Here is a 27,623-nt window from a genome sequence, read left to right as displayed (position 1 = left end):
ATATAAAAATACATTTCATATTTATTTTTTTTTCTTCTATCGTTCCTCTTTTCTTTTTACACTATATATGTATATATATATATATATATAATATATCTATGTCCAACATAAATTTTAATTTTTGCTAAAATATTTATCGTACTTGAGATTTCATTTTTCGAGATAAATTAATCAGAAGCATCTTTCAAAGATTTATTTAACTGTAAATATTTTTTCTACCAACATTCGTAAACATTTCATATGGGAGCAAATTTAATATTATTTATAATATATATGTAATATATTTTTTTTTAATAATTGAAATAATTTACGCATTTACACAAATTTCCTTATCGCGACATAAAAATGGATCCGATTAACGCTGAAGAAGATATTCTTATAGTTAATTTAAAAAATGGAATTAAAAAAGTTATATTTAATAGACCTAAGAAAAAGAATGCTATATCAATAAAGGTAATATATTTTAAATGCTTATTAAAATGTTAAATTGCATTCCTTTATGATTTTTTGATATTATTGAAAAAATACATTTATATATCATTACACAGATGTACATGGAAATAACAAATATTTTAAATGATTCTTCAAAAGACGATAGCATATACATGGTTGTTTTAACTGGAACAGGACATTTCTTTACTAGTGGAAATGATCTTATTACATTAAGTCCAACCTCATCATATAAAGATCTCTTTAAAATTTTTAAGTAAATAATTTTACTTATAAATTACATTAATATTTTATGCACACATATATTTAATACAATAAGTGTATATATATATATATATATATATATATACACATATTTACATATGTTTTAATTTTTATAGAAATTTTATCGATGCTCTAATTACTTTTCCCAAACTGTTGATAGCTGTCGTAAATGGTCCAGCAATTGGTGTCGGAACCACTTTGCTTGGGCTTTGTGATATTGTATATGCTTCGGAGAAGGTAATTTCATTATACATTTATATAGAAGTTATTTTGTTTATTTTGCTCTTAGTTTTAATTAAATTTAATTTCTTATATTTTTAAGGCATATTTCTACATACCTTTTACTAAATTAGGTTTCATAGCCGAAGGTTGTTCTTCGTATACATTTCCAAAGATAATGGGACCAAGTAAGGTAATTGTATTACATACATTTATACAATATAATTAGAATTATTGTATTATTTTTAAATTTATTTAAATATTCTGTTCTCTAAAATTCTCCATTCTTCAAAAAATATGTTGTGAAATTTGTATTTTTTTAGGCTAGTGAAATGTTATATTTTGGTTATAAAATGGATGCTAAAGAAGCAAAAGAATATCATTTAGTTGGAAATATATATAAAAATGAAGAAGAAGTATGGAAATATCTAAATAAACTAAGTCAACTGTCTACAAAGGTATACACATTATAATTTTGACATGATTTTTATATTTTATTCATTATTTTATTGCTAATTAAATAATTATTGAAATCAAATTTCAGTCTATAATGGGTATCAAACGTTTAGTGCAAAAATGCAATAAACAAACTTTATTGGAAATAAATAAAGCAGAAATAGAAGAAAATATAGAAATATTTGAATCGGGTGAAACTGTTAATAGAATATTAAATTTTATGTCAAGTAAAAATAAATTATAACTCCTAGTTTCATTAACTTTTATATTTTATTACAAAACAATTTTTTTCAAGTTGTCGAATCATATTTTTCGGTTATGGAGTTTTTAAATATAAATGAAATATGTTTAGATACTTGTTTTAACATGAGCTCCTAGAAATAGAAATCTATATGAAAATATGTATCTTCATTTTATAATATTTAATATGTTATCACAGTAATAACTATAATATATCAAAGTATAAAAAGGTTTACATAAATGTAAGATATTTTAAAATAATAAAATTCTTACTAAAATATCTCGTAATTTTGTTATCTTACCTGCATCATAACGTCTGAAAATGGTTGTCTATAATGCTGCCAATCAAGAAGTTGATTAATAGTTAAATTCTGTTGAGATTGTTCTTTTGTGGTAATATCTTTTGTATTCTCTTTCGTGTTCAGTTTTGTATTTTCAGATTCATCCGATAATTCGTTGAAATTTGTTTGATCGCCGCATGTGCAATTCATCAAATCGTGTGTTAAAGAATCTGTATTTAATGTTAAGGTGAATAAATCCTATAAATTAAATTTGAATTAGGAATGATTAAAATCATGTTAATAACAATTACTCAAATTATACGCATATCATACACAACAATTGTAATTTACCTTTAATTCGTTGACTGATAATTTCAAAGAAGAAAGATTATTTGCATCTACAATAATTTCACTTAAATTTGTTTTATTAATTTGACGTTGGTATATTTTTTCTTCAATCGTGCCTGACATTAATAATCTAGCAATTGTAAAATATAGAGTTTATATCATTCAAATATTTTTAATACATTTCCTTAAATAACTGAAATAACAAATTATGCATTATAATCGTTACCTATAGATATAAACATTTTTTTTCTGACCCTGCCTCCATATTCTCGCCATAGCTTGAGCATCTGATGCGGGATTCCAATCAGAATCAAATAATATTAGCCTAGATGCTCCTGGTAAATTTAATCCTACACCTCCTGCTTTAGCACTTAATAAGAATATTTCTGTAATTATAATGTACTTTTATAAAAAAAATAATATATAACATGATGAAAATATATATTTACTTACTACTATCATCAGTTTTAGAATTGAATTGTTCTACAATTTTCATTCTGGACACATTTTGTGTACTACCGTCGAGTCTACAAAATTTCAAGCCTTCGGCATTACAAATAGTTTCCAAAAAATCAAGTGTTTGTGTGTAGTAAGAAACTAGTACAATTTTTTCATTGGTCTTTTTTATATTTCTCATTAAACATCGAACGAGTGTTATTTTACCACAATATTCTGTTTCATTATCATTTGAAGAATTATCATTTTTTATTAATTGCAAAAATATTGGATTATTATTTAAAAAGTTATCTTTATCATTGATGAATAAATCTGAATGATTGCAAATCTTTTTAAGTGCTGTTATAATCGTTAAAGGTGATACTTTTTTCTCTGGTAATATCGTATTATCAAACCAAGTATCTATTACAAGAGAATATAAGCTTTTTTGTCTTTTTGATAAATGACAAAATATAACCATTTCATTCTTTTGTGGTAAATATTTACTAATTATTTCTTGGGTACGTCTCAAAATAAAAGGACTAGTTGCATCACGCAATTCTTGGGCTCGTTCCTTTCCTAAAGATTGAGCATCTTCAGATGCATATGGACATTGGGAAGCAATGATAGGATCTTCGTAATAATACTTGTATTCTGTACTGCTACCTAAAATTACAGGATTTACAAAATTGACAAGAGTATAAAATTCTTGCAAATCATTCTGTATAGGTGTGCCTGATAAAAGAATTCTTTTTTTACAATCCATTTCTTGTAATAGCTGTGAAATATAAAATATATATAACGTAATCACAAGTGAATTTATTTGTTACAAAATATAATGAAATAAATTAAAACAATATTGTTACCTTGGCTGCCTGTATGTTACTATTTTTCAATCTATGTCCTTCATCGCATATTATTAAATCAAATTTAATATCTTTTATTTCTTCGTAGCTTCTAACAAACATTTCATAACTAATAATTAATACCTGCGATCTTGGTTGTTTTTTAAAATTTAATGGCTTATTTTTACTATCAGCAATGAAAGGAAAAATCCTATGAGAGCCCAACCAATGAATAAATTCTTTTTTCCAATTGCTACACAGACTGCTGGGAGTCACAATAATTACACGTTTTAATATCGGTTTACCAAATGGTCCTTTTTTTAAGAGCGTCCATATCAATGTTATACATTGCAATGTTTTACCAAGGCCCATTTCATCTGCCAAAATAGCACCATAACTATTCTCAACTTTGATTCCCATAATACATTCATAAAGAAAAATCACTCCATCTCGTTGATGCGGTCTAAGTACATTTGTCAAACAGGCATCTACAGACACTTGTTGTTCGTTTTCTAAATTAATATTATCACTTGTACCATCTAATTTAATAGACAAAGTTGGCATTATTAATGCTTCAGAAGTTAGCTCAGAATCTACAATATCAAATAGATAACATTGATAAACTATAAAATAATAGAATAAAATGTTTCTCAGTAAATATTTTCAATTGAGAAATATCCTACTCTTTTTAAGCGAAATTCCTATTAAACTTGAACCAGTAATGGAAGTTTTAAACTTCTTCTTTGGTGGTTCTTTCTCTTCTATACTATTGCAAGTATCTGTTAAGTTTATATCATGTGATATTCTGCTAATTATCTAATAAAAATTTCAAATTAATTTTTATATTAACGTATTAACTTATCAGCCAAAAATATGATATTTATTTACCTCTACTTCTTTACCACCCATAAATAATCTAAAACCTTCATCTAAACTTTGCGGATTGACTGTTGTTCTGCCAACAATACTACCATCCTGATCCTACTTATTAATAGAACGAAATATATGAAATATTCTTATACTAACATGCTAGATAATATCATATGCAAATATGTTACCTTTAAAATCGCATTTTTTCCATTAACTTCTAAGAAACCATCATTATCCCATGTTTTATGTTTTTTAGTAGTTACTTTTCCAAATACAACATTAAATATACTAAAATCAATATTAGTTCGTGTGATATTAATAGCAATATAAATAAGAAAAAATATAATTAAAATAAATCAAACATATCTTAAAAAAGTAATACATACAGTTTATTATTACTTTCTGCATATGGACGTTTATTCTTATTGGTATTTAATTCAGTATCACATTCAGGAATCATCGATTCATTTTTAACTTCATTTTTGGTAATTATCTGTTTTGATTTATTAAAGGAACTCAAAACTTTTGAAATACGTCTAACGGGATTATTTAATATTAATAAGAAAAAATATAATTAAAATAAATTAAAAATATTTTAGAAAAGTAATACTTACAGTTTATCATTACTTTCAACGTATAAATGTTTATTGCTATTGGTATTTAATTCAGCATCACATTCGGAAATCACAGAATCATTTTTAACTTCATTCTCAGTAATTATTTCTTTTGATCTATTAAAGAAACTCAAAACTTTCGCAGTACTTCTAACGGGAACACTTAAACCGTTGTTTTTGTATGACATTTTATGTAAGATTCAAGGAAACGAGTCCCTAAAAATTAAAAACTTCAATGTTAACGTTCTTTTTTATTAATTTAACAAATCTACAATTATGTAAATAATATAGTGATCAAAAAAATATTCCTAACATAATTAGAAACACTACATCATACTGTTGTTTTTTTCTATAAAAATACTACATAAATAATATTTCATTTCGATAAGTATGTAATTAATATATATATATATATATACACAAAAATGTTTCGAATTCAGTTAGAGAGTACTACTACACTTACGCGGGAATACTAATAACCGAATTGACGATTTTATTGGTTCATAAGCTACAAGTAATTTGAACCATAATCTTAATCATAATAATTACTAAATAGATTATTTTCTTATAAATATAAAAACACACACAATTTTCTAAGCGTATTGAATAAAATAAAATAAAATTAAATTAAATCTCTTATACTTTATATTTGATAATTTTTTTGTCTTTAAGATACTAATATTTTTACGTTATAAGTAAACTGTGGATTAAAAAAATTGGTAATGTTTTACAAACTATATTTATCTTTATCAGGATGGTAACCCTGATTTTCCTTTTTCTTGAAAAGAATTTTATACAAATATCAAGTGAATGTTTTAATTTAAAATATTTAACAAAATTTTGCGAATCTATTGATGTCAACAAATATTTGATACGTTATTCAACCATCTACATTTTTTTTAGAGATATTTTATCTCATATTGCGTTTAATATTTTTATTACAGACATGTGATCAAATGTTTACCTTATACTATCCGAAAAGTTGATATTACTATTAAATTTAAATATTAATGATTTTATAAAATCTATAAAGATTTAAAATTCTATTTTGTTTTTTAGTAATACTTGCCTGTCATCTTCGTATGTTTAAAGATGCTACTTTGAAACTACGATTAACTGGTAGAAATTACAAACAAGTTTATAATAATTTATTTATTTAACAGCTACAACATACCTTTTCTGTTAATACATCAAAGGAGTATAATTTAAACATATATTTATGTTATTAAAATGCCACATTTCAAAAAGATGTTATTAATTAGGAAGCTCATTATAGCAATATTACAATATTTGCATTTGTAATAAATTTTCATAATGAATTATTTACTGTAATACATAGTTAATATATGAAATTGTATATGTTGAGAGATTGTTCTGTCGAAGATTAGATTATATATTAAGAATTTAGTTATAAACTATTTAAAAACCTAATAGGTAAGCTTGATATACATATATTCTACTGTACGACATTCTTTAATAGTTCATAATTGGAAGGTTATGAAAGATATAAGAATTTACAATACATTAGTAATAAAGCCTTAAGTCGATAACATATTTTTGTTGTCATCATATTCTATATAAATACTTATTGATTTCATATATCACTCAAATTGATTATTTAAGAGTATTTTTTAAACTCATTCTTGAAGAAGACAGATGCAAAAATAAGTAGAATTGAAATATCTAGGAAGAGCAATGAAATCATTTTAACCATTAATACATCTTACAGTGTCACAATTTTTGCTCCATAGGAAGCAGTTACCAATACCGCTGTAACATATCAGAAAGATTGCAACTAAGAAGACTAAACCGCATGTATTACAAGGTTTACGCTCCAAGAAGAATCCAATTAGATAAAGTGCCATAAACATAACGTGCGTTTGTAGCAACGCAGGGTTTACAGGTTTGGGTATTAATAACACTGGAAGCAACCACTGTAGGCAATACATTCTTCCTGTTGTATATCTTAGCGTTGTACACAGGATATATCAGTCAAGAGAAATCTCATCTACGCGAGAACCTTTTAAAAAGACAACGTAGAAAAATACATTAGTTAGATCTTTATAGAAAAGAAAAAAGGTATTTGTTATAATTAGCTTAATTATTTAATGAACCTCATTCGGAAGCATCATTTGCCCGTTGCGGAGAATATTTCTTCCCTCTTGTCTTTATCAAATGCAATCCGGGCTTAGGAACGCATTTATGACACTACTAATATTTTTACAAACAATTTTTTACCACTCAAGGTCACGAGTATAGCAGTCACCAATTTCGAGACTACCCACGTCAAATCCGATCAATCGTAGAATGACGACCGATTAAATGTACTCCTTTACGGTTAACCAATCAGATTTTCTATGCGTATGAAGTTTATAGATAACAGCAAATAGCAATACCTTGTTTATTTGTTCAAGAATATTAATATTCATGTAAAATTAAATAATTAGAATAAAAATTAATCTAATCTTTATGAAGCATTATAAAATGTCCGGAATATTGTACACAATGAGAGATCGTTTATCTGTTTTTCGTTACCTTATAAGACTATATTTGACAAGAATTTAAATTAAAGTTTCTAAAGAATAGGGGACGGAAGCATCCAATCAAAAATGCTTGTTTATACTTAGCACATTCATGTAAATCCTCCTTGACGCTTTCCGTAGATAAATGGGTCGCATATGCCCAAATCTGCAGTTTCCATTGTAGCCAGTTGCATGTTCATATTAATTCATTTGTTCATTGTGCATCTATAGTTCCTGCGACTTATACAGGAAGTCACCAAAGTTTGATACGGTAGCTGGCAACGTTATATATGATATATATAAAGTAAGTATTATTATTTGCAATACTCACTTATGTAATATTAATATAATTGGTGATTTTTATTTGACACTAGTTAGGAAAAATAAAAATAAAATAGATACCTATATGAGATTCATAAGTAAATGTATAAAATGTTCGATTGTCGGACATTTTTGTTCGATTCGGTCATAATTGAATTCGCATCCTACTCATTCGATCTACGCTTTATGTGAAATGTGAAAGTATGTGTCATTGATTATTCAAGCTGCACATCAAATAAGGTTATAAATATACATACACGTAACGTTTTGTTAGGTTAATATTGAACGCAAATACAAACAGAAATATATTGTATGTTTACGTATGGTAATTAATAAGTTTGTAAATGCATGAAAATAATTTATTTGATATATGCATTTGTGGTTTTTTCAGATAATATATTTTTAAACAATGATATAATAGATCGAATTCGTTATAAACTTGAATTTATATTAACAGACACATTTTAAAAAGAATTTTTCAGTGAGGAAGATCATTATAGCAATATTACAGTATTTGCATTTGCAGTATATTTCCATAATGAATTATTTAATACAATACATAATGAGTTAAAGTATGAAATTACATACATTTAACGAATTGTTTTATCGAAGATTAGATAATATATCAAGAGTTAGCTATATAAAGTATTCAAAAACCTAATATATATATATAATGATGCGTAAATTATTAAAGTATAAAATAGATGTATCCATTTTGAACTTCTTGACAAATATTTTCTAGTATTCTTTTTTAAGGAAAAAAATATAAACTACGTACCTGCCTAAAAAGTACAAAACTCAGAAGCCTTTACATTTTGTAACTTTATAAAAATTTTGTAAAAATGCATTTCGCTATACCAGACACCCAAGAACTTGTTGATGAATCTAATAATAGTGTATATATTGTAAGTATAAATATTTTAAATTTGTATGAGGACAATTACATTATTACTTAACTTGTACTATTTACTTCTTTTTCAGAGCTACAATATTCATATTAATGGATTATTGCATTGTACTTTACGATACAGGCAATTGCACTCTTTACACGAAGAGTTAGTCAAAAAGTTTGGACCTCTCCTTCCAGCATTTCCTCCAAAAAAATTCTTTTCTTTAACTGTGACTCAACAGGAAGAACGTCGTGTCGGCCTAGAAAAATATCTGCAAATAATAGGGCAGACATCCGTAATATATTCCTCAGAATTATTTATCAGATTTTTTTTTAATGCACAACATGAACTTGTATCTGGTATGTGGGAGGAAGAGCCATTGGAAGTATATATAGACAATTCCATACAAACATTTACATTTTCTTCAAAATTAAATTCTGGGCAAGTTGTGGAGGTATATTTGTGTATATTATCAAAAATATTATTAAGTACAATTAAGTTACTATTTCATTTTTTTATTCGTATATTATTTTTTAGAAAATAGTTGACCCAGGTTATCTAGGGACTTACTTTTCTTTGTTTATTATTGCACAAAAAGTTGGCGAAAAGGTTGATATACATACTAGTATGTATGCTCTAATGTTATTACAATAATATTATTTTATTTTATTTCATTTATGCACCATGTAATAACTTTTTTGTTTGTTCTTCAGTATTGCGGAAGTTAGAGGATTTTGAATCTCCTGTTATAACATATAAAAGAATGCTCACTTCAGGTATTCGAATATTTCTTACAATTAGAAAGAATTATTGGACTATAAAACGTAGTGTTAAATTATTAAAAAATCCTATAACTAGAAGATTTTTAATCCAAGAGATAAATGCTGATATTGCGAACGACAGGGTCATCTTTCCACAAGATTTCTGTTTTGCAAAGTATATTTTGGATGATAAGAAGGTATCTTATTTATAAGTAATTTCAATTTTTAAGTTTATACATTAACCATCAAAAAACTACATATTTTTTTTTTTTTACATTTTTTCCTCTATTAGAGGAAAAAAAGGTATATATGTTTTGAGACATTCTTACATGTTTGCGGTATTTTATTAAAAATTAGAATCAAATTGCGACGAATAATTACTAAATGTTATTTCAAATTTTTATTTTAATCTGTTTTCCAGAGATTATCAGTACGAAAATTAAAATATTATGGCTATTTACGATTTGTACCATGCCTCTGTGATTATCCTAAATCAAAATCAAAAGTAACAGTTGGCATTGGTAATAATGAATTAAATTTATGTATAGATGATGGTAATGATACTGAACTGTCATGTAAAATAACTAGAATACGATGTTGGCGTATAACTACTTTATCAAATGTACCAAATGTAAGTATGCATCTAAAAAATGAAGAATATATATATTTGCAGTTATAAATGACACGGATATAACATTTTTAGGGTATTGGATGGATTGATAATGACCATTTTAATTTCGAACTATCTTTCGAATATTTATTTCCTGATAATAAATTGCAATGGATTACAATTTCTTCTAATCAAGCTATTTTAATGTCTGTTTGTCTACAGTCTATGATTGATGAATTAGTATTAAGTACAGATGACAACAAGGTTTGTAGATAATAAATGCTAATAAAATTAAATGTTAACTTAAGCAATGGATACATTTACTTTTAGGGGTCATGGGTACATATAAAGAAAGATGAACAAAACCGTATTACGATGGAAAATGAATTGGTAGAAGATATTGATGAAGTCAAACAAGAACATGAAGTAAAGACAAATTGCCTGCTTTGTTTAATTATTTCTTATACTTTGTTATAATTATTATCTTCTGTTTTTTTTTCTTTTTTAGAGAAACGGAGTTCAATCTAATGTTCAGAAATTAATAGGTGCACTAGTGTCATCTTTTCCTCTATGGACGACAAGGAATAGGAATAACGACAAAGGAGCTATGCTCTGTAAACAAAGTATAGAAGATTATAGTGATATTGTGGCAAATAATCCATTTTATATGATAGGTGATGATGTCTTATAGCGTCTATAATGACACATCCCTACTTTTTAATTTAGTAATTAAATGAATGATGCCGCAGCAGATTTAATATCATATTTTTAATGATATTACATATATAAAATAACTTTTTAAAAAATTTATTTGTAATTGCAATTAGAAAATAGATAATGTCAAGACTAAAACAGGAATATGTCAAAATTTGCGATATATTGTATATTGCAAGGATCTATGCAATGGAAAAGTATTCGAATATTGCAAGTTTTTGAAAAATGAAAACGAAAGTGATATTGATTGAAGTCTCAGTAAGAAATTGCTAAGGAACTTGTTAATTAAAAACAAATATATTCCACGTAAGCATTATTTTCTACTTTTTATCTATTAACATGTTCACTGCCGAGCATATTTTATTGATTTTTACCCTAACACCGAAGAGAGATTGTTCATATTTTAACGATTACATCGTCATATATCGATTTAAATTTGTGTAATAATACATATTAAATTAAATTGTATTTACAAATTGAGACACATTATTGTTTTGCGTATTTTTATTAACTTCAATTGAACCTATCAGATTTACGACCACCATAGCAATCGATTTGCTAATTAAAAAGATTAAACAACTTTTATCTCAAAAGAATCAATGTCATGTGTTTTTATAATATTATACAAAAATTTTATAAATAATTTATATGTAATTATGATTAAAGAATTGATTATTTTAAGACTGAAATAGGAATATATTAGAATTTGTGAACTATTGTGGAGATACTCGATGAACATATATGAGAATATTATAAATTTTGGAAATATTAAATTAAAAGCGAAATTGATTGAAGTTTCAGTAAAAAACTGATAAGGAATTTGTCAATTAAAGAACTAATATATTCTGCATAAGCATTTCTTTCCACTTATCATTTGTTAATATCGCAATATTTGATTTCAATGTCGTAAAGTTTGTTTTTATCATATTACAAAATTGTTTTATGCGTTTTAATGAAAAATTGTATAACCTTTTGTATTTCTATAATAAAAATTATTTTTACGAAGTAAATAATGGATTACTTATATAAATATATGTAAAATTTGAATACTTTAAATAATAAAAATGTTTTTTTTAAAAAAAAGCGTATCGTAAAAAGAATGGAAAGTTTTGTCTTTAAAGCTTAGTGGCAAATGCATATTTATTGATGAAAAAGTAAAGACGATTTTGGCAGATACTACAAATATCTTGACTAATTTTTACATAAATGAATTAAGTTATTTAGTAATAACGAGATGATCCGCAGATAAATACTAAATTTTAACAAAGTGGCGGTCCGATGCGTTACTGTATCTGCAATAATACTGATGAAATATTATTTTGTCTATTTTAAAATACGAATCATATTTATAAAATCAGTTTTGTATCTATAGATATATATATATAATGAAAAAATTTGTATAATACATAATTTTTAAATCCCAGTAAAAAATAAAATAAAGAATATCATAAATGTGTTTCACACTGAATAATACAGAGAATAGGAGATTTCAATGAAGCCACAAATGTCGATGAAATTAACAATTTGTGTATATTATTATCAACGTTATATAAAAGAAGCAAATAATGAAGAAAAAATCATCATACAATAGGTTTCATTTCTATTTAAAAAAAGGGATAGATGATAAACAGAATATCTTACAAGAGTAGTCACTTTGTAGAAGAGAAAATCTATCTCTACGAATAATTTTTGTGATTTTTCTTAGTGGCTCCAAAAAAAAATAAAAAAATAGTATTAAAAAAAAAATCCAATTAGATCTAGTTAAGAGTAATTGAAATTCAGATCTTGTATTACTGACATCGTGCATATTTTTCTATATCAAAAATATGTTATTATTCTGTATCCTCATTCCTCAAACGGATAAAAAGTAAATTCAGTTCTGGCTACAGGATCTAAGTGTCATCGATCTACCTTTATTATTTATTATATATGTATGAAATAGCCCAACGTCAGCAAAGAATTTCTCTGTGTATAGTCATTCTCTACAATTTTAGGCAACAAGTCAAGTACGAATCACCATTATGACAACTTGCCACAACATATGGGAATTGTATATAAATATTGTTTTGTTGAATTAATCAATGATTATTATCATGATATCATAATCATTACTAGTAGTCGTAAAACTCCGCAATTTCGATAATTTCAACACCCTAATATTGCGAAGTAGAGAAATATAAGACTATTCTCTAATAGGGAAGACTAATCCTAGTAAGTTTTTTCTCGAAATATTTTCTTGCAATGTATCCTCTCACCCACCATAACGTGTTACGTGAAATTACGTAAAAACTATCATGTATGAGAATGCATAAATTTATATATTTTAAATACATGGTGTTTCGTGCTTAAGAAAGAATATCTCTCAAGGTGAGATTAAATTGATGTAAGCTAATATTGACAAGATCACGCGTTATTGAAATTATATACTATATATGGCAGTAGAATTAGCAATAAAGTATAATTCGCGTCTGAAATTAAATGAAAATACTTAAATGCCTAAAACGAAATTTCTATATATATATATATGTATGTATCATATGAATGATGTTCAGGGCTTGTAGTGGTATTTCTTTCTAAAACTTCAGGTCACTGGTCATATTATCGCGTTAAATACGACGTTCAATTTTTCACTGCACCTCACATAACGATGAAGTTTATTAGTGCAAGCAACAAGTAGGGGGGGGGGAGTAGCTTTAAAAAGCCAATATTCAAGCTCTAATAATGATTTCATTAAAAATAATTCTTGTTAAAATAAATGGCATTAAATGTGACTAGTAGACGCAAGATTATGTCGTCAAATTTAATTTCCAAACAAGCCAACAATTGTAAACTTTATGCTTTCCCATTCCACATGCATTGCACACCTTCTTGCATTTCCTAATCAACCCTAAAAAAGGATGTATACTTTCTTTATAAGAATAGTATATTTAACAGTAAATATGTGTAAATTTAATAGAAAAGAAAGAGAGAAAAAAAACACGAAAAAAATATGAAGGAAGAGTTAAGTAGAGTTATTGTTTCTTCACCTAAGTCATGTAAAATAATTTACATTGGTGACGTGAGGCTATTGGCTAGTATTACCTATGTACCCTAGTTTCCCAAAGACAAGCAACATTTATTTAAAGAGGGAAGTTATTTTTAAATGATTATATCTCTTACTAGATAAATGTACATAAAATAAATGTCCTTTTCTTTGGCGAAACTAGGGATGAAGTGGATAAAATCTATTTGTTTATACAACTGTACACTCTTTATCTATCATCACACTCATTTGTTTAAAAAAAGAAATCAAACTGTTAGAAGTTCTGTTGTCTCTTTCGTTTAGTATCCATGGCATCTAAAATTGGTTGTCTCTTCGTTTGATATCTTCTTCTTAATTCATCAATTTCGCGTTCCATTTCTGCGTCCAGATTAGCCATTCTTTGCTGCAGTTCTTCGTAAGATAGAAACTTTAACTGTAAAAATTTTGATAGTTTTTGGTTAATGTGTAAAAATAAGAATTTCTAATTTTATAGACGAAAAACTAAGATGATATTTTGTCGAAATAAGATCTACTACTTATTTGAATCGTAAAAGAAAGCAGATTATTAAATGTAAGTATTACACCAAATTTGTGTCATTTATATTAAATTATATCTTATTATTTGTTAATACTTACAAAGTCAAAATCACGTTCCGTAAAAACATTTTGAAACTTGGCTACATTATTGACTGGTTGTTCTTGTACCGGATGGGATATTTGATTGAGTTGTAATTGTAAATGGCTTTGAAACCTTTGAGATTCTGTAGCACCTTGAACATCGATTTTATTAGCCATCTCCACATTATGCGCTCCTGATATTTGTCCATTGCCCTAGATATTTATAAAGAAATATTTTAGTTCTACATTAGTATCTTCAAAGCTATTTTTTTGTTCTATACTTACTTTTCCTATTTCGGGTGCTTCCTTTTTATCAAAATGATCAAGGAACAAAGGTCGATATTTCTTTCCAGATTCAACTGATCCAGTATTATGCCCTATAAATAGTTGCAAGCGTATACATACGTAATAATAGTAATTTTTGTTTACATATACATTAGCCTATAGACTAACTTTTCATAGTGGCTTCAGTATCAGTATCACTGTTGATGACCATTGTACCAAGATCTAATACTGCCGATACAAGCGTTCCAGTGTCTGGCAAATCATGACTGGGAACAAGCGTTCCTGTATCTTCTGGCAAGGGTTTCATGGTACCACTACAGTCTTCTTCATCCTTTATATTTATAGATAGAATCACATGATCAATATGTTTAACATTTGTCAAAATAATATATATTCATGCAAATCAAGTTAAATTGTATTTGATGACATTACCGAATCATCCGCTTGATTTTGATTTTTAATCGCGACGTTATTGATAACATGTGCACGATGTGCACTTTGTTTCTCTCGTATTTCATGAGCTTCAGCGATCATATGACTAAGAATACTTGGTTGCTTTGCATTACCTATAATGATACGTAGTTGTATGAATTTAAAAAAAGAAATTTTTGAACAGTTATTTAATATCTAATTTTTGCAATACATGCAAAAATATATGCAATATGTTTACCAATAAATTCATGATTGAGTAATTCAGAAGCCGTAGCTCTCTCTTCTGGATTTTTAACAAGGCACCCGCTGACAAAGTCAATAAATTCTGGACTCCATTGATCCGGTTCTCTAAAGCTAGGTGGAGGTTTAGTTGGAATCATAAATATTGCTCTCATTGGATGAATATCACCATATGGAGGTTTTCCTTCTGCCATTTCTAAAGCTGTTATACCAAGCGACCATATATCTGCAACGCAGTCATATCCTATTTCTTGTATTACTTCAGGTGCCATCCAAAATGGCGTTCCAATCACTGTATTACGCTTAGCCATTGTATCCTATGCAAAAGACAATTAATCATGATTAAATTTACTTATTCACATCATAGGAATGAATATGATCAAAGTATTAGGTCTTACAGTCAATTGACCCGCAACACCAAAATCGGCTAATTTTGCGTGTCCTTCGTTATTTAGTAAAATATTTCCAGCTTTAATGTCCCTGTGTATTTTTCTTCTTAAATGCAAGTATTCTAATCCTTTCAAGGTATCACTGAGAATCGTAGCGATTTCATCCTCTTGTAAAGTCTTTTTCCTTAATCTCATAATGTCGCTAACAGATCCAGCTCCACAGTATTCCATTACAATCTGGAAGATCAATAATTCAATGTTATGTGATTCTATACAATTGAACATAGTAAGAGGCAGTAATCATAAAAGTTTAAAAAATAAAATACATATAAATTGATCTTATAAACTTAATAGAGATGATTTAACTTGCTCTTACCCATAAGTCTGTATTTTTAAAATAACTTCCATAATATTTAACAACATATGGGGAATCACATTGTTGCATAATTGAAATTTCTTTTATGATTTCCTGTAAATCCGTATCCACAGGTACTTGTTTAATAGCAAGCACTTGCCCGCTCTCTTTATGCAATGCTTTGTAAACCGATCCATAAGATCTGCATTATAAGATATCGTAGAAAAACAAATATATTAATAATAAAAAATGATATGCTTTATCTACCTTTAACAGATTTCCTTTAGACTATAATTGTTTGCCAATCAATAAAGGTATAATTTGTTAATTGAGTCATAGCTATTTTTAAGAAATAGCTTTTAAGGAATACATTTTAATGCGAGCTATAATTATCTAAACTCACCCTTCTCCTAGCTTGCATATAATATCAAATACTTCTTCAGGTTGCCTCGTTAAGCTTTCTTCTGATAACTTTTTTAATTCACTGCAAAGCATAAAATAAAGTAAGAAATTTGCATTAGTTTATGGTAAATTATGTACATTCAAATATATTTTTTTTCTTTATAAAAACGATGCCATTAATACTGATATTTTTTTCAACATAATGTTTTAACTAAGATCTTAAGGAAATATCAAAGCTGTCAAGAAATTAAACATAACGTCATTTCGTGGAATTCCAAAATATATAGTTGAGGAAAATAAGATTTCAAAGAAGAAACTACACAGGTTAACAAAGGAAGAAAATATCGCATTAAATAAAAAGCATCGATTTATAATTGATTCTGAAAAATCATATTAATTCAAAGGTAAAGGATTGTCATTATTTTCTTATTTATTAAGATTTCAAAATGCTAAGTAGAACTAATTGTAAACGCATAAACAATCGAATACCTCTTAGAAGACATCTTCGTTTTTATATCACCGAGTTCTTACTCGATAAAAGCACGTTCAGTGGATGAAAATAATGAAATGCGACTAAATGAGATATCATTCCGTTTGTAAAAATATAATTAATTCATACGACGAATATTACATTTTTTCAATAAATTAAAATAATTACAACCGAAATATCGAAGGCTTCGAACATCGGCCATTGTAGATGGCGGAGTTGCGAAAGTGCATCGAAAGATGAATTTGAATCATTAGCGCTATTTCGCGCATCTACACAGGAGCGATTTTTTCCGAGTACTCCATTGGTTCGTAAAAATAATCTAATCGTGAGATTAGACGGTGATGAAATTTTATCAGTTTAACGAAAGTCAAATGAAAGATAAACGATGAGATAAAACGTAAAACAATATTTTTCATTTTACAATCAAGTTCGATCGAATGCAGTGTTGTAAGGGAAAATCGAATCGGTAAGAGCAATAAGCCAATCGGATATGAGCTAAATAAAGAGAAAGAAAGATAATTGGCTAAGGTAAGAAGCGCTAACCAATGAGAAAATTTTGAACTGTACGTATCGCTACGAGCATGTTTTTCATTGGTCGGTTGATACTCTTTTTTGAAGGTAGGCAGAAACTTGTTGGTAGACGTTCTACAGTGATTTTTATCTTGGCCCTAGGAGCGGTAGGTAGCGTAGGCACTGCCGAAGGCAGTAGGTTGCCAAGAAGGAGCAACAGGCCAACACGCCTCGCTTTGGCTCGGTTCGGCTTAGCTCGGCGCTTCGGCGACGTGCGTTGCGTAGCGACTTGCGCGAATGGTTTTCATCGTCGATCCAGTGCTTAGTGTTTCCGTAACCGTGACGGCGAGTCGTGGGGTGTGTTCGTGCCTTTTTTTCGTTCTTTACCGTCAAACGCTTCTTACAAGGGGGCTCCAAGGGGGTGCGTAAATATATAAGAATCGTGTGTCGTATGCTTTCGCATACGCAGGTGTATTACAAGGGAGACGAGTGCGAGACGGCGAAGGATAAGATATATCATCGAGGGAGGAGTTAAAGAAGAGAGGACCGCGAGAAAAACTGAGCCAACGGAATCAGCGAAGGAGTGAGAGAAAGAGAGTGTGTGGGGGGCGAGAGAGAGGTAAAGAGGAAAGATAAAGGAGAGGCAGAGTGTGCGCGAGCGCGCGGAAAAGAAGACGGGGGCGGTGGCGGAGGAAAGAGGAAAAGGTGGTGGTGGTGGTGGCGACAGTGATAGTGGAGGTGGTGGATAAGGAGGGGGCGGTGGTGGATGAGAAGGAGGTGGCGGTGTTGACGGCGGAGGAAAGAGCATCGTAAGATAGAAGTCGGAGGTGGAGGAGGACACGGGCGCCGCGACGCGACGCGACGCGACGCATCGCAACTCAACACAACGCAACGTAAAGCAAAGCAAAGAAAAGCAAAGCAAAATAACTTGAGAATAATAAAGTAAAGACGAACGAATATAAGAATAAAGAAAAGCACTGGAGGAGAAAGAGGAGAAAAAGAAAAAGAAGTAGTAGCAGTAGTAAAAGTAGTTAGAAGTTAGTAGTAGTAGAAGTAGAAGAAGAAGAAACAGCAACAGGGGACGATCGAGAAGACGGCGGAGCGCGTGATCCAAAATGGCGCTCAATCAGGAGATCGATCAGTTGTCGAACAGTAGTAATCTCGTAGTGAGGATCGATCAAAATTCAGAATCCGATCTACAGGCTCTGTTCGACACGGTCTTGAAGCCGGATTCAAAACATCCGCTTCAAGTGCCATTGCGTATGCGAAATTTACCCGACTCGTTTTTCAACCCACCGTCGACCGGCAGCAGAAGCCCGTCGATCTCGCACTCGCGCGAAAATTCGGCCGATTCGGCATTCGGCAGCGGCGGCGCTTCCGGTGCGGTCACGGGGAGCACCGGAGGACGTAACGCGGAATCGTCCGGTGGTGGTGGCGGTAACGTTGTAGCCGGCGGTGCTAATGTTTCCGTCGTGGGTGGTGGCGCCGGTGGGGGGGCTGGGGCCGGTGGGGCCGGTGGTAGCGTCGGCGTAGCGAATGGAAATGGAGGAGGCGGCCCGGCCGGTGGAGGAAGCCCCGGTGGAGGAGCCGGAGGAGTTGTCGCGGTCGCGGCCGCGGCCGCTGCGGTCAGCGCGAACGTCAACGGAGGAAACACCGGAGGTGCCGGTGGCACGGCGAACGGCGGCCCACCGAACGGGGCGGCTGGCGTCTCGGCGGGCACGGCCGCGAGTGCCAGCGCTGTCAACGGTCCTGCACCAGCGGCTGCAGCGGCGGCCGCGGCGGCCGCAGCAGCCGCAGCTGCAGCGGCCGGCTTGACGGTAGCTCATCCGCGCGCCCACAGCAGCCCTGCATCCCTGCAACAGACCTATGCGTCCGCGCAACAGGCGCAGCAACACGCGCCGCAGCCGCACGCTCGTCATCACCATCACCAGAAGCAACGCAGTTACGACGTCATCAGCACGGTCGACGACCTGGGACCCCTGCCACACGGATGGGAACAGGCGCGCACTACCGAGGGACAGATCTATTTCCTCAAGTGAGTACCTCGTCTCTCTCTTTATCTCTCTTTCTCTTTAACTTTATCTTTCTGTCTCTCTCTTCTTTTCTCTTTCTCTTTCTCTTTCTCTTTCTTTCTCGTTCTTCTTGCATGCATGCACGCGCCTGCTTTCGCGGACTTTGATTCTTCCACCTGTTGGCTATCGATAAATCCTCGCTATTTTGCCTTCGTTCGATCAGTTACGTCAATGTGCTTTGGTACCGTTATGACGACGTTTCTTATCGCTACTTTCTTCTTGTATTATGTTTTACTTTGGAATTTTTATTCGTATTCCCACGTGTTGACGCAAATATAAGAAGCTTTCTCTTTTGATTTTTAAATAACCATTTTATATGCGCTATGCATCAATTAAACTTTGAAAAAATCGAAAAGAAGCTTCGAAAAGAACATTGTGCCCCGATGCGGCGGCTTTGAAATGAAATTTCTGAATATAATGTTAAGATGTTGTTTGCACCGTAGGCGCATTTTATCGAACGACGTTACTAAAGTCGAGGAAAAATGTGACGTGCAAAGCCGGTGGTACGATTCGTCGCGCAGAAACACGGACGCGAATGCGGTCCGGAGGCTTGAGCAACGACGAAGTCGTAGCAGTTTTGTTGTTCGAGCCGGTCTCTTGGTATTCGCCTTTGCGTGCCTTCGGCTGAGGTCCAGTTTCTTCTACGTCGTTCGATTCGTGCGATCCCTTTCTCTCCTTCTATCTCCAACGATCGTAACTTTGAACCACCTCATCAAAATTTCCTTTAGTTTCGTTCTTCTATTTGCAAATCACTAAAGTTTGCTCGCTAATATTTTTCTCCTCGATATCTTTACTTTGTTTATTCTTTTGTTGTTCAAAGTTAGTGAGAAAACGTTGATCGTTCGATAAAATTTTACTGTCTTCTTTGTCCCTGCTTTATCTGATTCCTGTGTCTTTTAATATACTCGTTTATCGTATCGGCTAAAACGAATCTTGAAATACACCGTATATGCGATAAGACTTTAACGGCGAGGTACGAAATAGGCCGGTGATTATACCTCGATAGGAGAGAAATTACGTGACTTACTTTTTATGATTGTACGGAATACGCGGCGATCTTGCGGCAAATTGCACTACTCTAGTCACATTCAGAGAAACGATATATGGTGTCTGAGAAATGGACGGAAATCGGGCGCGAAGAAATTCACCGATTTCTTGACGTAACGCATTTCTTATTTAACGATTTGAAATTGGCGGCGAAGTTCTAGCGAATCTCCTGCGCTTACATTAGACCGTTATGTTATTACGGCTAACGAAGATGGAACTTTAATGGGGCTGATTTTATCTAGCGGAGATCGCATCCAAGCGATTATGCCAAAGTCCGAAGGAACTTTCGACTTACGTCGTTACCGTTAGACGCTGACCGAAGCGATCGAGTATCGCTCGAAGAATCGTCGTCGAAATCACGTTTCTCGTAATTCGAACGTCCATTATTTCCATTTTTACTGGCTTTCGAGACAAAAAAAATGACGAATTATCGCTAGAAGAGTTTTCAAGCGTCTCAACGTATACGGTATTATCGTTACGTGGCGCTAATTGGATAAGTTCTTTTACGATTGATCGCTTCTATATAATTACACATTTTCTTGGTAATCTTACGATGATTCGATTTCGTTTTATCGGTTGGCAATAAAATTCTAACCATTTTTTTTTTTATATACTCCGTACGACAAGACGCAATGACCCGTTGGAGAGTTAACAGGATTTCTGTTATTTCAGATTTCCAAAGAGACTCCAAATCTAATTTGTAAGCGACGATAATAAGCTACGTATAATTAGTCATTAGTCACTTGTTAATCTTAACGACATTTTTATTTCCTTTTCAAAATCGCTCATTAAATAATAATTACCCTATATGTTGGCATGAATATTCAAAAAGATCCGGGGGAGGGATAGAGAAAAAAGGGGATGGAAGGTAGGAAGGTAGGTAGGTAGGTAGGTAGGTAGGTAGGTAGATAGGTAGGAAGGATGGATGGAAAAAGAAAAAAAAAGGGAAATACATAGTTGCGCTTTGGATCTTGTAACGAAGAACTATAAAGGCATCCGCGTGTTAAGGAGAACGGGACGAAGGACGATTTAAGCGTTTCCGCGCGGCGACTGTTGCGGCGGCCTCGAGCACCGACGCGAGAAAGTAACGTTACGCTCGATACGCCTTTCTTACGCGCGACGACCAACGCGTATGCGAGTCTCCAATACCGATACCGATACCGATACCAATACCAATACCAGTCGCTGCACAATGACACGTGTTAGATACTAATATCGACTCTATGGGATCCAACGAGACTCTCGATTCTATTGTTCTCGACGATGCGCGTGAGTTGCTTTCCTCTAACTCGCTGTTTGCCAACCTTTCCTTCGTTTTTAAAAGCGTTTTATCTATTATTAATATACCGATAATAATCCAAAACCATGATCTTTTTTTTCGTTCAAAACGATCGATCGTTCGTTGCTCCTTTTGATAAACCAATAGATAATTCTCGATTAAAAAAATTCAATCCAATGTTAAGAAGACTCCGGATGTGCTATCGGTGTCATCGATGCACCGATAGAAGTGAAAGGCGACATTTGAAAATGTTAAAAGGTAACTGATATTTATGACTCTCTTTTTCTCCGCGATCCACGACGCGTGCTCTTCACGTTCCGAATCTTTTCTTCTCTTCCGAATGGTTTTAAGGTAACCAAGTAGTATTACACCAAATGTCTTACAACAAGGACCGTTTTTTGTAACCATGCAAAATGGCCGCGCTTTAGGTCCATGATTAACTAGAAATGTATGAAAATCAAATCGAAATTGTTATTTCCTTTGAAAAGGTAATAATAAATAAGAAAAGATAGAGATACGAAGAGGAAAAAGGGATAAGAACTAGCACGACGTTTGTTGATGACATCGTCAACGTCATCGTTGTCGTCTCACGATAATAACAGGATGGCTGCTTAGCTCACCTTACGTTTCGAGTTATCAGTTTGATAAGCTTAAAACTTCTTGGAAAACTTGCGATGCAGCTGTAGAGAGAATCAGTCAGTCGTAGTGTTATTTCTTTTTTTTTTTCTTTGACCGTCCTTCCCGTTAGTTTCTGTCATTCTAACGCGTTCGTTGTATAAATGAAAATGGTCTATTTGGTCATCCCTAGTTTGTACCTCCCTTGGGGCAAACTTATTGTCCCATTCAAAAGTGTCTAAGTTATTCTACCCTTTTAGTTGGAACTACCTCTCCTACGAATAGAGCTTGTTCGTACCTCTCTAATGCGTTTCAACCTGTCTAAAAAGTTTCCTCGAACCTTCTCAGAATCCGGGACGTAGAAGCAAAAAGCATAAGTCGGTGGCTACTCTCGCCTTGGGAATGCCATTCGTTGAGCCTCGAGCTAAACAAACCCGCTCGCATGACTATACACCACCGAGAGATCGACCTATCGTATCGGATCGGATCGAACGGTGTGAATGGACCTTTAGCAGCCGTCTATCGTGGATACGACTCTCCAAACGACGACACACGGTTGCCTCGCTCTACTCACACTACTTATACTCTTCCTATGTATGTGTATATTTATGTATACATGCATGTGTGTCTGGTATACGTATGTGTTTCTCTCCTCGGCTTCCCTCTTTGGCCTCCCTCGACCCTCTTCCTCCTCCTCATCCTCCTCCTCATCCTCCTCCTCCTACTTAGCTTCCCTCTGTACCTCTCGAGCGCTTCTCTTTCGTTCTTCGAACCTGATCCACCTGCGTCGCCGTGACTGAGATTCCCACGTGTCACCTGTCGTGGGAAGTTCCCTTCGAGACTGCGTCCTCCTCCTACTCTTACTTACTCCTACTCCTCCTTCTCCTTCGCCTTTGCCTTTGCTCCTCTTGCCTTTGCCTGTGCCTGTGCCTTCGCCTTCGCCTTCGCTTCATCCTCGTTTTCTTTCACTACCGCTCTTCTTCTTCTTCCTCTTCTTCTTCTTCTTCTTCTTCTTCTTCTTTACACGCTGATATAAGAGATTAACCTTCTCTTTCGAATTTTGGTGTCGTCTTCCTCGTTTCGACGTAATTCTAAGCTTGGAAATCGAACCGGGCACTTAAGTTATTTTCTTTTTTTCTTACGTATCATCGACAAAAAAATATATATATATATATATATAATACGTTCCGAAGCGTCACTCAATATTATTATATGCAATTTTAGACGAATTTTCTGTCTCGATGATTTTTTAGATTGAAAGTTTCTTTCTTTTTCTTTTTCTTTTCTTTTCTTTTTTTTTTTGTTGAAATTTATCTCTCGTCATATTTCACGTTTAATTATTCCTAAATGTTATTATATTGATTTTTTGGGATTCATTTTTATTAACCCCCCGACATACAATAACGTTTCGGAAACGTCATTCATTTGATGTGCCATTATAGACTTTGACGTCTTCGTGACGTCAAGAATCGTCTCCAGCGAACGCCGTGCAGCATATTATTACAATATTTAATTATTTCACTCGTTTAATTATTGTCCATTAATATTATATATCAACCTGATTGAATGTTGTATAACAATGCAAATTTCAAAATGTTCCGTTTCTAAGCTTGCACATTATCGTTTAGTTGAGCCAAATTAAATTGTATTTTTCTGTTTTATTTCTATGTCGTAGGGATTAAAATATTTGGGATAACAATTAATTAACAAATTTAATATTTATTTACAAAGTAATTATACATTTGTTATTCTTAAAATAACAAGAAAATTGAGGAAACAACTGGGCACTTAAGTAAATCTTCTTCTTTTTTATTGCGTACGAATTTTTTGTCTAGGTGGATTCGAGATAGAAAATGTGCTGAATAATTGTTCCTCGTTATTATTCTAACATGTCTTCCTTTTAGGTTTTTATATATATTTTTTTATCTTTTGTTTTATATTTACTACTAACAATAGTTGACGGAAAAGAATGTGATCTCGTTCAGATAATGTTTATCTTTCTACCTTTTTCTTTTTACACTCTCTTTCCATTTTCCTAATCCGATTCATTTTAGATTATCCACGTAGTAACCATGGAATCCTTTTCTTTTTCAAAAGCTTTTCGGTGTCCTTGCTATCGAACGTCTTCAACAATATCTTTTTTTTCATTTCTTGGAAAGAAGAGACGGTCAGGAATTTATTTTTTCTCTTTCCATTCACCTTTACCTCGTCTCGTCTACCTTAGCGTTCCCTTAGCCCCTTTCTCTATTCGTCATCCTAACTTTAAAGCGAATTTTCCCGCGAAGCCTTACGAAGCGTCTAGCTTCGACCGTTTCTTATTGACCAACACATATAAAACCGAGTCACAAACGTGCTTTTTTTTTTCTCGACTATACAAATCTAACTTTCATTTTAAGGTTTTTTTTTAAGGAGGAGAGGAAAAAAAGACATGTTCAAAGTTCACGAATAAGTTTAACGAACGATTTCTTTTTTTGTTGAATAATTAAAAAGTAGCGATATAAATATACACGAATCAGTGTAATTCAAATTCGATACAAAATCTTGATCATTACATCGTATACATCGATATACACATATACACGTATATACATAATACACAAGAGTATATCCGTGTTATAGTCTAGCTTTGCTCCGGTTCACGAGGAATTCGCGCGTGAATCGAAAGTTTCTCCTACGCACTTATCTTGTTACATTATACAGGAAGTACAGCGCGGAAAGTCACGTGAACCAGAGGAAGCGGATCGCGCATCACGATTATCTAAATGATTCAAAGGAGAACTAGTATCGTATGGTTACCGAAGAAGTTTTTCCTTTTTGTTTTCCCCCGAAGTGTATAAGATTTTGGACGCAAAACATGAATCGTAAATTTACGAAAAAGAAAATCTTCGGGGAGAGTGTCTCTCGTTAAAAAAGAAAAAAGAAAAGAGAAAAGAAAAAGAAGAGTTGGATTTTTTTTTTCAATGAAAATTTTCAATAACACGTATATTTTTTTTCTTTGTAATCGTATCGGTTCGTTAACATCGCGTACGTTGTATCGTCGTTGGGGCATAGGAAGGTTCAACGTTTCGAAGCAACGTGAACGAGCACCGTAGCAAAATGGCGCGGCACGAAGAAGCGCAGCGACGAGGTTTGCCCGCGCGCAAACTTACAACTACACACACATATATACACAAACCACACACAAACACACACACACACACATACATAGATACACACAGAGAGAAATATACACACGTTCATCGCTCGTTACGTACAGCGAGCGTCGATAATAGCGTTTGGAGGGGATGCCCTCTTCTTCCATCGGCTGTGTTCCTTTCCTCTTCCTTTTCCACGTCTCTCTTTCTTATTCTTTCTTACCTTAACCCTTTTGCTTCTTCTTCTTCTTCTTCTTGTTACGATGCATAGAAGATGCTATTCGAAGCTCATGTATGGTTGCATTCAAGCGACAAAAACCATCGACGCCGATCGTAAAAAATATATGAAAATTATCTTCCTGTAATACTACTTCCCTTAATTATTTTCAAATTACTTTGAAAGTTTGCGAAAACAGTTTAGAAATTTTGGAACCTATCCAAAAACGGTACTCATTACTATCTAATGCATACCTATCGAAGTTTATTTCGATATTATCGATTAACTTACGTATTATCGATAGTTATATTAACTATCGATATGTCCTTCGGAAGAAGGATCGCTTTGTTATATCTGATTTTTTAACGAGATAAATCAACCTTCGTTTAATAGACCTTCGTTTAATGAACTAACGTTAATAAGGTTTCTTAATGGGATGTATGATAATATAATTCTTTTAATAAATATTAAAGCTTATATTGCTTTTTTCTATTTCGTCAAAATTCTTCAATAAACGATTTTCTAATCGTTTCTTCTATTGCAAAAGTTTTCTTTTCTTTTTTATCTTTTGTTCCTTTCGAAATAATCAATTAGCCTTTTGATTTTATACTGCGTTAATGTAATTTTCTATTTATTATTTTGTTATTTATTTGTATAAGCATATATAGGTGTATATACATAAAAGGTGTATATAAAATAAAGTATATATATTTATAAATAATAAGAAAAATACGTGTCGAGTCGTCGCGAGTCGACCCTGAATGGAACGAACGTCGCGCGCAACTTTCACTGGGATCGAAAATACCAATAGCCGACTAAACGGTTCTCGACTTGTCGCGAATGTCGTTCTTCCAGGTTGGCTTGCCGACTACTCGATCGTCGGTTCTCGGATAACGGTCGATGCGAGGACGATTCGTTCGAAGTCATTCTTTTTTATTCGTCCTTTCTATGAGCATACATACATCTTTTATCTTGAACGACAACGACAACGACAACGATAACGACAACGACAACGACGGCGATGACGATGACGACGATGACGATGACGACGACGATGACGATGACGATGACGATGACGATGACGATGACGATGACGATGACGATGACGATGACGATGACGATGACGACGATGACACAACAACGACGACGACGACGACGACGACAACGACGACGACGATGACGATGACGATGACGATGATGACGATGATGATGACGATGACGATGACGATGATGATTACGGTGATGATGATGGTGATGATGATGGTGATGGTGATGGTGATGATTATGATGATGATGATGATGATGATGATAATGATGATGATGATGGTGATGATAGAATTATTGGAAAGGAGAGGAACAAGCGAGATCTTTCGAATCAATCGCAAGGACGCGATTAAAAACCGAAGGTCGAATGGTTTTTTTTCTTTTTTTTTTATTCGTATTTAGATACGTCAGGTGAGAGAGAGAGAGAGAGAGAGAGAGAGAGAGAGAAAGAAAGAGTGATGTTAGTCGAGGATAAAGAAAAATATATATTAAGTTTATTTCAGAATGATATTTTATTATAATCCCTCCTTCCTTTTTTTTCTTATTTCTATTTTTTTTTCTTCTAATTTCTTATTTTCTTATTCTTTCTCTCTTTCTCTGTTATTTTATTGCCAATAAAAATGGTATTATAA

At 32.4% G+C, this 27,623-nt stretch overlaps 6 protein-coding genes across 12 annotated transcripts in view; 3 read left to right on the top strand and 3 right to left on the bottom strand.

Annotated features, from left to right (window-relative positions):
• Positions 1–126: 126 nt before the first annotated feature.
• Positions 127–1,633, top strand: LOC122519385 (enoyl-CoA delta isomerase 2). Its single transcript, XM_043638790.1, has 6 exons — positions 127–453; positions 549–706; positions 831–951; positions 1,037–1,126; positions 1,257–1,391; positions 1,478–1,633. Exons 1-6 carry the CDS (start codon positions 346–348, stop codon positions 1,631–1,633), a joined length of 768 nt encoding a protein of 255 aa, XP_043494725.1. The 5' UTR covers positions 127–345.
• A 7-nt stretch (positions 1,634–1,640) lies between these two features.
• LOC122519915 (DNA repair and recombination protein RAD54B-like) lies at positions 1,641–5,594 on the bottom strand. 7 transcript variants are annotated; one of them, XM_043639717.1, is made up of 12 exons: positions 5,486–5,594; positions 5,023–5,238; positions 4,795–4,944; positions 4,597–4,696; positions 4,427–4,519; positions 4,222–4,354; positions 3,560–4,131; positions 2,712–3,471; positions 2,485–2,644; positions 2,262–2,388; positions 1,932–2,168; positions 1,641–1,763 (listed from the first exon to the last, which is right to left on the bottom strand). In XM_043639717.1, exons 2-12 carry the CDS (start codon positions 5,208–5,210, stop codon positions 1,680–1,682), a joined length of 2,604 nt encoding a protein of 867 aa, XP_043495652.1. In that variant the 5' UTR covers positions 5,211–5,238; positions 5,486–5,594; the 3' UTR covers positions 1,641–1,679. The 7 variants fall into 7 exon arrangements, with proteins under 7 accessions (XP_043495652.1, XP_043495654.1, XP_043495655.1 ...); XM_043639719.1 differs by lacking the exon at positions 5,486–5,594 and adding an exon at positions 5,442–5,468; XM_043639720.1 differs by lacking the exon at positions 5,486–5,594 and adding an exon at positions 5,360–5,377.
• Positions 5,595–6,159: 565 nt separating this feature from the next.
• Positions 6,160–7,329, bottom strand: LOC122519921 (bladder cancer-associated protein). The gene is made up of 2 exons (XM_043639727.1): positions 7,137–7,329; positions 6,160–7,042 (listed from the first exon to the last, which is right to left on the bottom strand). The coding sequence occupies exon 2, from the start codon at positions 6,969–6,971 to the stop codon at positions 6,729–6,731; it is 243 nt and encodes an 80-aa protein (XP_043495662.1). The 5' UTR covers positions 6,972–7,042; positions 7,137–7,329; the 3' UTR covers positions 6,160–6,728.
• A 328-nt stretch (positions 7,330–7,657) lies between these two features.
• LOC122519923 (sorting nexin-17) lies at positions 7,658–11,156 on the top strand. The gene is made up of 9 exons (XM_043639729.1): positions 7,658–7,848; positions 8,622–8,770; positions 8,847–9,209; positions 9,293–9,380; positions 9,469–9,713; positions 9,938–10,147; positions 10,220–10,390; positions 10,457–10,552; positions 10,635–11,156. The coding sequence occupies exons 2-9, from the start codon at positions 8,708–8,710 to the stop codon at positions 10,815–10,817; spliced, it is 1,419 nt and encodes a 472-aa protein (XP_043495664.1). The 5' UTR covers positions 7,658–7,848; positions 8,622–8,707; the 3' UTR covers positions 10,818–11,156.
• Positions 11,157–12,770: 1,614 nt separating this feature from the next.
• Positions 12,771–17,284, bottom strand: LOC122519919 (serine/threonine-protein kinase 3). Its single transcript, XM_043639724.1, has 10 exons — positions 17,073–17,284; positions 16,585–16,665; positions 16,203–16,383; positions 15,836–16,063; positions 15,436–15,754; positions 15,198–15,331; positions 14,934–15,096; positions 14,766–14,857; positions 14,499–14,693; positions 12,771–14,295 (listed from the first exon to the last, which is right to left on the bottom strand). The coding sequence occupies exons 1-10, from the start codon at positions 17,084–17,086 to the stop codon at positions 14,137–14,139; spliced, it is 1,566 nt and encodes a 521-aa protein (XP_043495659.1). The 5' UTR covers positions 17,087–17,284; the 3' UTR covers positions 12,771–14,136.
• Positions 17,285–17,407: 123 nt separating this feature from the next.
• LOC122519918 (transcriptional coactivator YAP1-like) overlaps positions 17,408–27,623 on the top strand; it is a 16,638-nt gene continuing 6,422 nt past the window's right edge. The window contains exon 1 of the mRNA XM_043639723.1: positions 17,408–19,618. Within this exon, the coding sequence (XP_043495658.1) occupies positions 18,699–19,618 (920 nt within the window). The 5' untranslated portion in view covers positions 17,408–18,698. The remainder of the gene's footprint in view (positions 19,619–27,623) is intronic.

Source organism: Polistes fuscatus, unplaced genomic scaffold (genome assembly GCF_010416935.1).
Source record: "Polistes fuscatus isolate 324 unplaced genomic scaffold, CU_Pfus_HIC Scaffold3, whole genome shotgun sequence".
Taxonomy (NCBI): Eukaryota; Metazoa; Arthropoda; class Insecta; order Hymenoptera; family Vespidae; genus Polistes; species Polistes fuscatus.
This window is presented reverse-complemented; position numbering and strand designations above follow the sequence as displayed.

What these genes read in the sequence shown, in the direction of transcription:
- LOC122519385 (XM_043638790.1), top strand. Translation starts at nt 346, where the DNA reads ATGGATCCGATTAACGCTGAAGAAGATATTCTTATAGTTAATTTAAAA. An exon ending in GATCTCTTTAAAATTTTTAA is followed by an intron (nt 707 to 830) that starts GTAAATAATTTT and finishes TAATTTTTATAG; the next exon opens with AAATTTTATCGATGCTCTAA. An exon ending in TTGTATATGCTTCGGAGAAG is followed by an intron (nt 952 to 1,036) that starts GTAATTTCATTA and finishes TATATTTTTAAG; the next exon opens with GCATATTTCTACATACCTTT.
- LOC122519915 (XM_043639717.1), bottom strand. Translation starts at nt 5,210, where the DNA reads ATGTCATACAAAAACAACGGTTTAAGTGTTCCCGTTAGAAGTACTGCG. An exon ending in TTCTAAAACTGATGATAGTA is followed by an intron (nt 2,645 to 2,711) that starts GTAAGTAAATAT and finishes TTATAATTACAG; the next exon opens with AAATATTCTTATTAAGTGCT. An exon ending in TATCAGTCAACGAATTAAAG is followed by an intron (nt 2,169 to 2,261) that starts GTAAATTACAAT and finishes TTTAATTTATAG; the next exon opens with GATTTATTCACCTTAACATT.
- LOC122519921 (XM_043639727.1), bottom strand. Translation starts at nt 6,971, where the DNA reads ATGTATTGCCTACAGTGGTTGCTTCCAGTGTTATTAATACCCAAACCT.
- LOC122519923 (XM_043639729.1), top strand. Translation starts at nt 8,708, where the DNA reads ATGCATTTCGCTATACCAGACACCCAAGAACTTGTTGATGAATCTAAT. An exon ending in CTAATAATAGTGTATATATT is followed by an intron (nt 8,771 to 8,846) that starts GTAAGTATAAAT and finishes CTTCTTTTTCAG; the next exon opens with AGCTACAATATTCATATTAA. An exon ending in ATTCTGGGCAAGTTGTGGAG is followed by an intron (nt 9,210 to 9,292) that starts GTATATTTGTGT and finishes ATTATTTTTTAG; the next exon opens with AAAATAGTTGACCCAGGTTA.
- LOC122519919 (XM_043639724.1), bottom strand. An exon ending in ACTCAATCATGAATTTATTG is followed by an intron (nt 15,332 to 15,435) that starts GTAAACATATTG and finishes GTATCATTATAG; the next exon opens with GTAATGCAAAGCAACCAAGT. An exon ending in CGGAACGTGATTTTGACTTT is followed by an intron (nt 14,296 to 14,498) that starts GTAAGTATTAAC and finishes AAATTTTTACAG; the next exon opens with TTAAAGTTTCTATCTTACGA.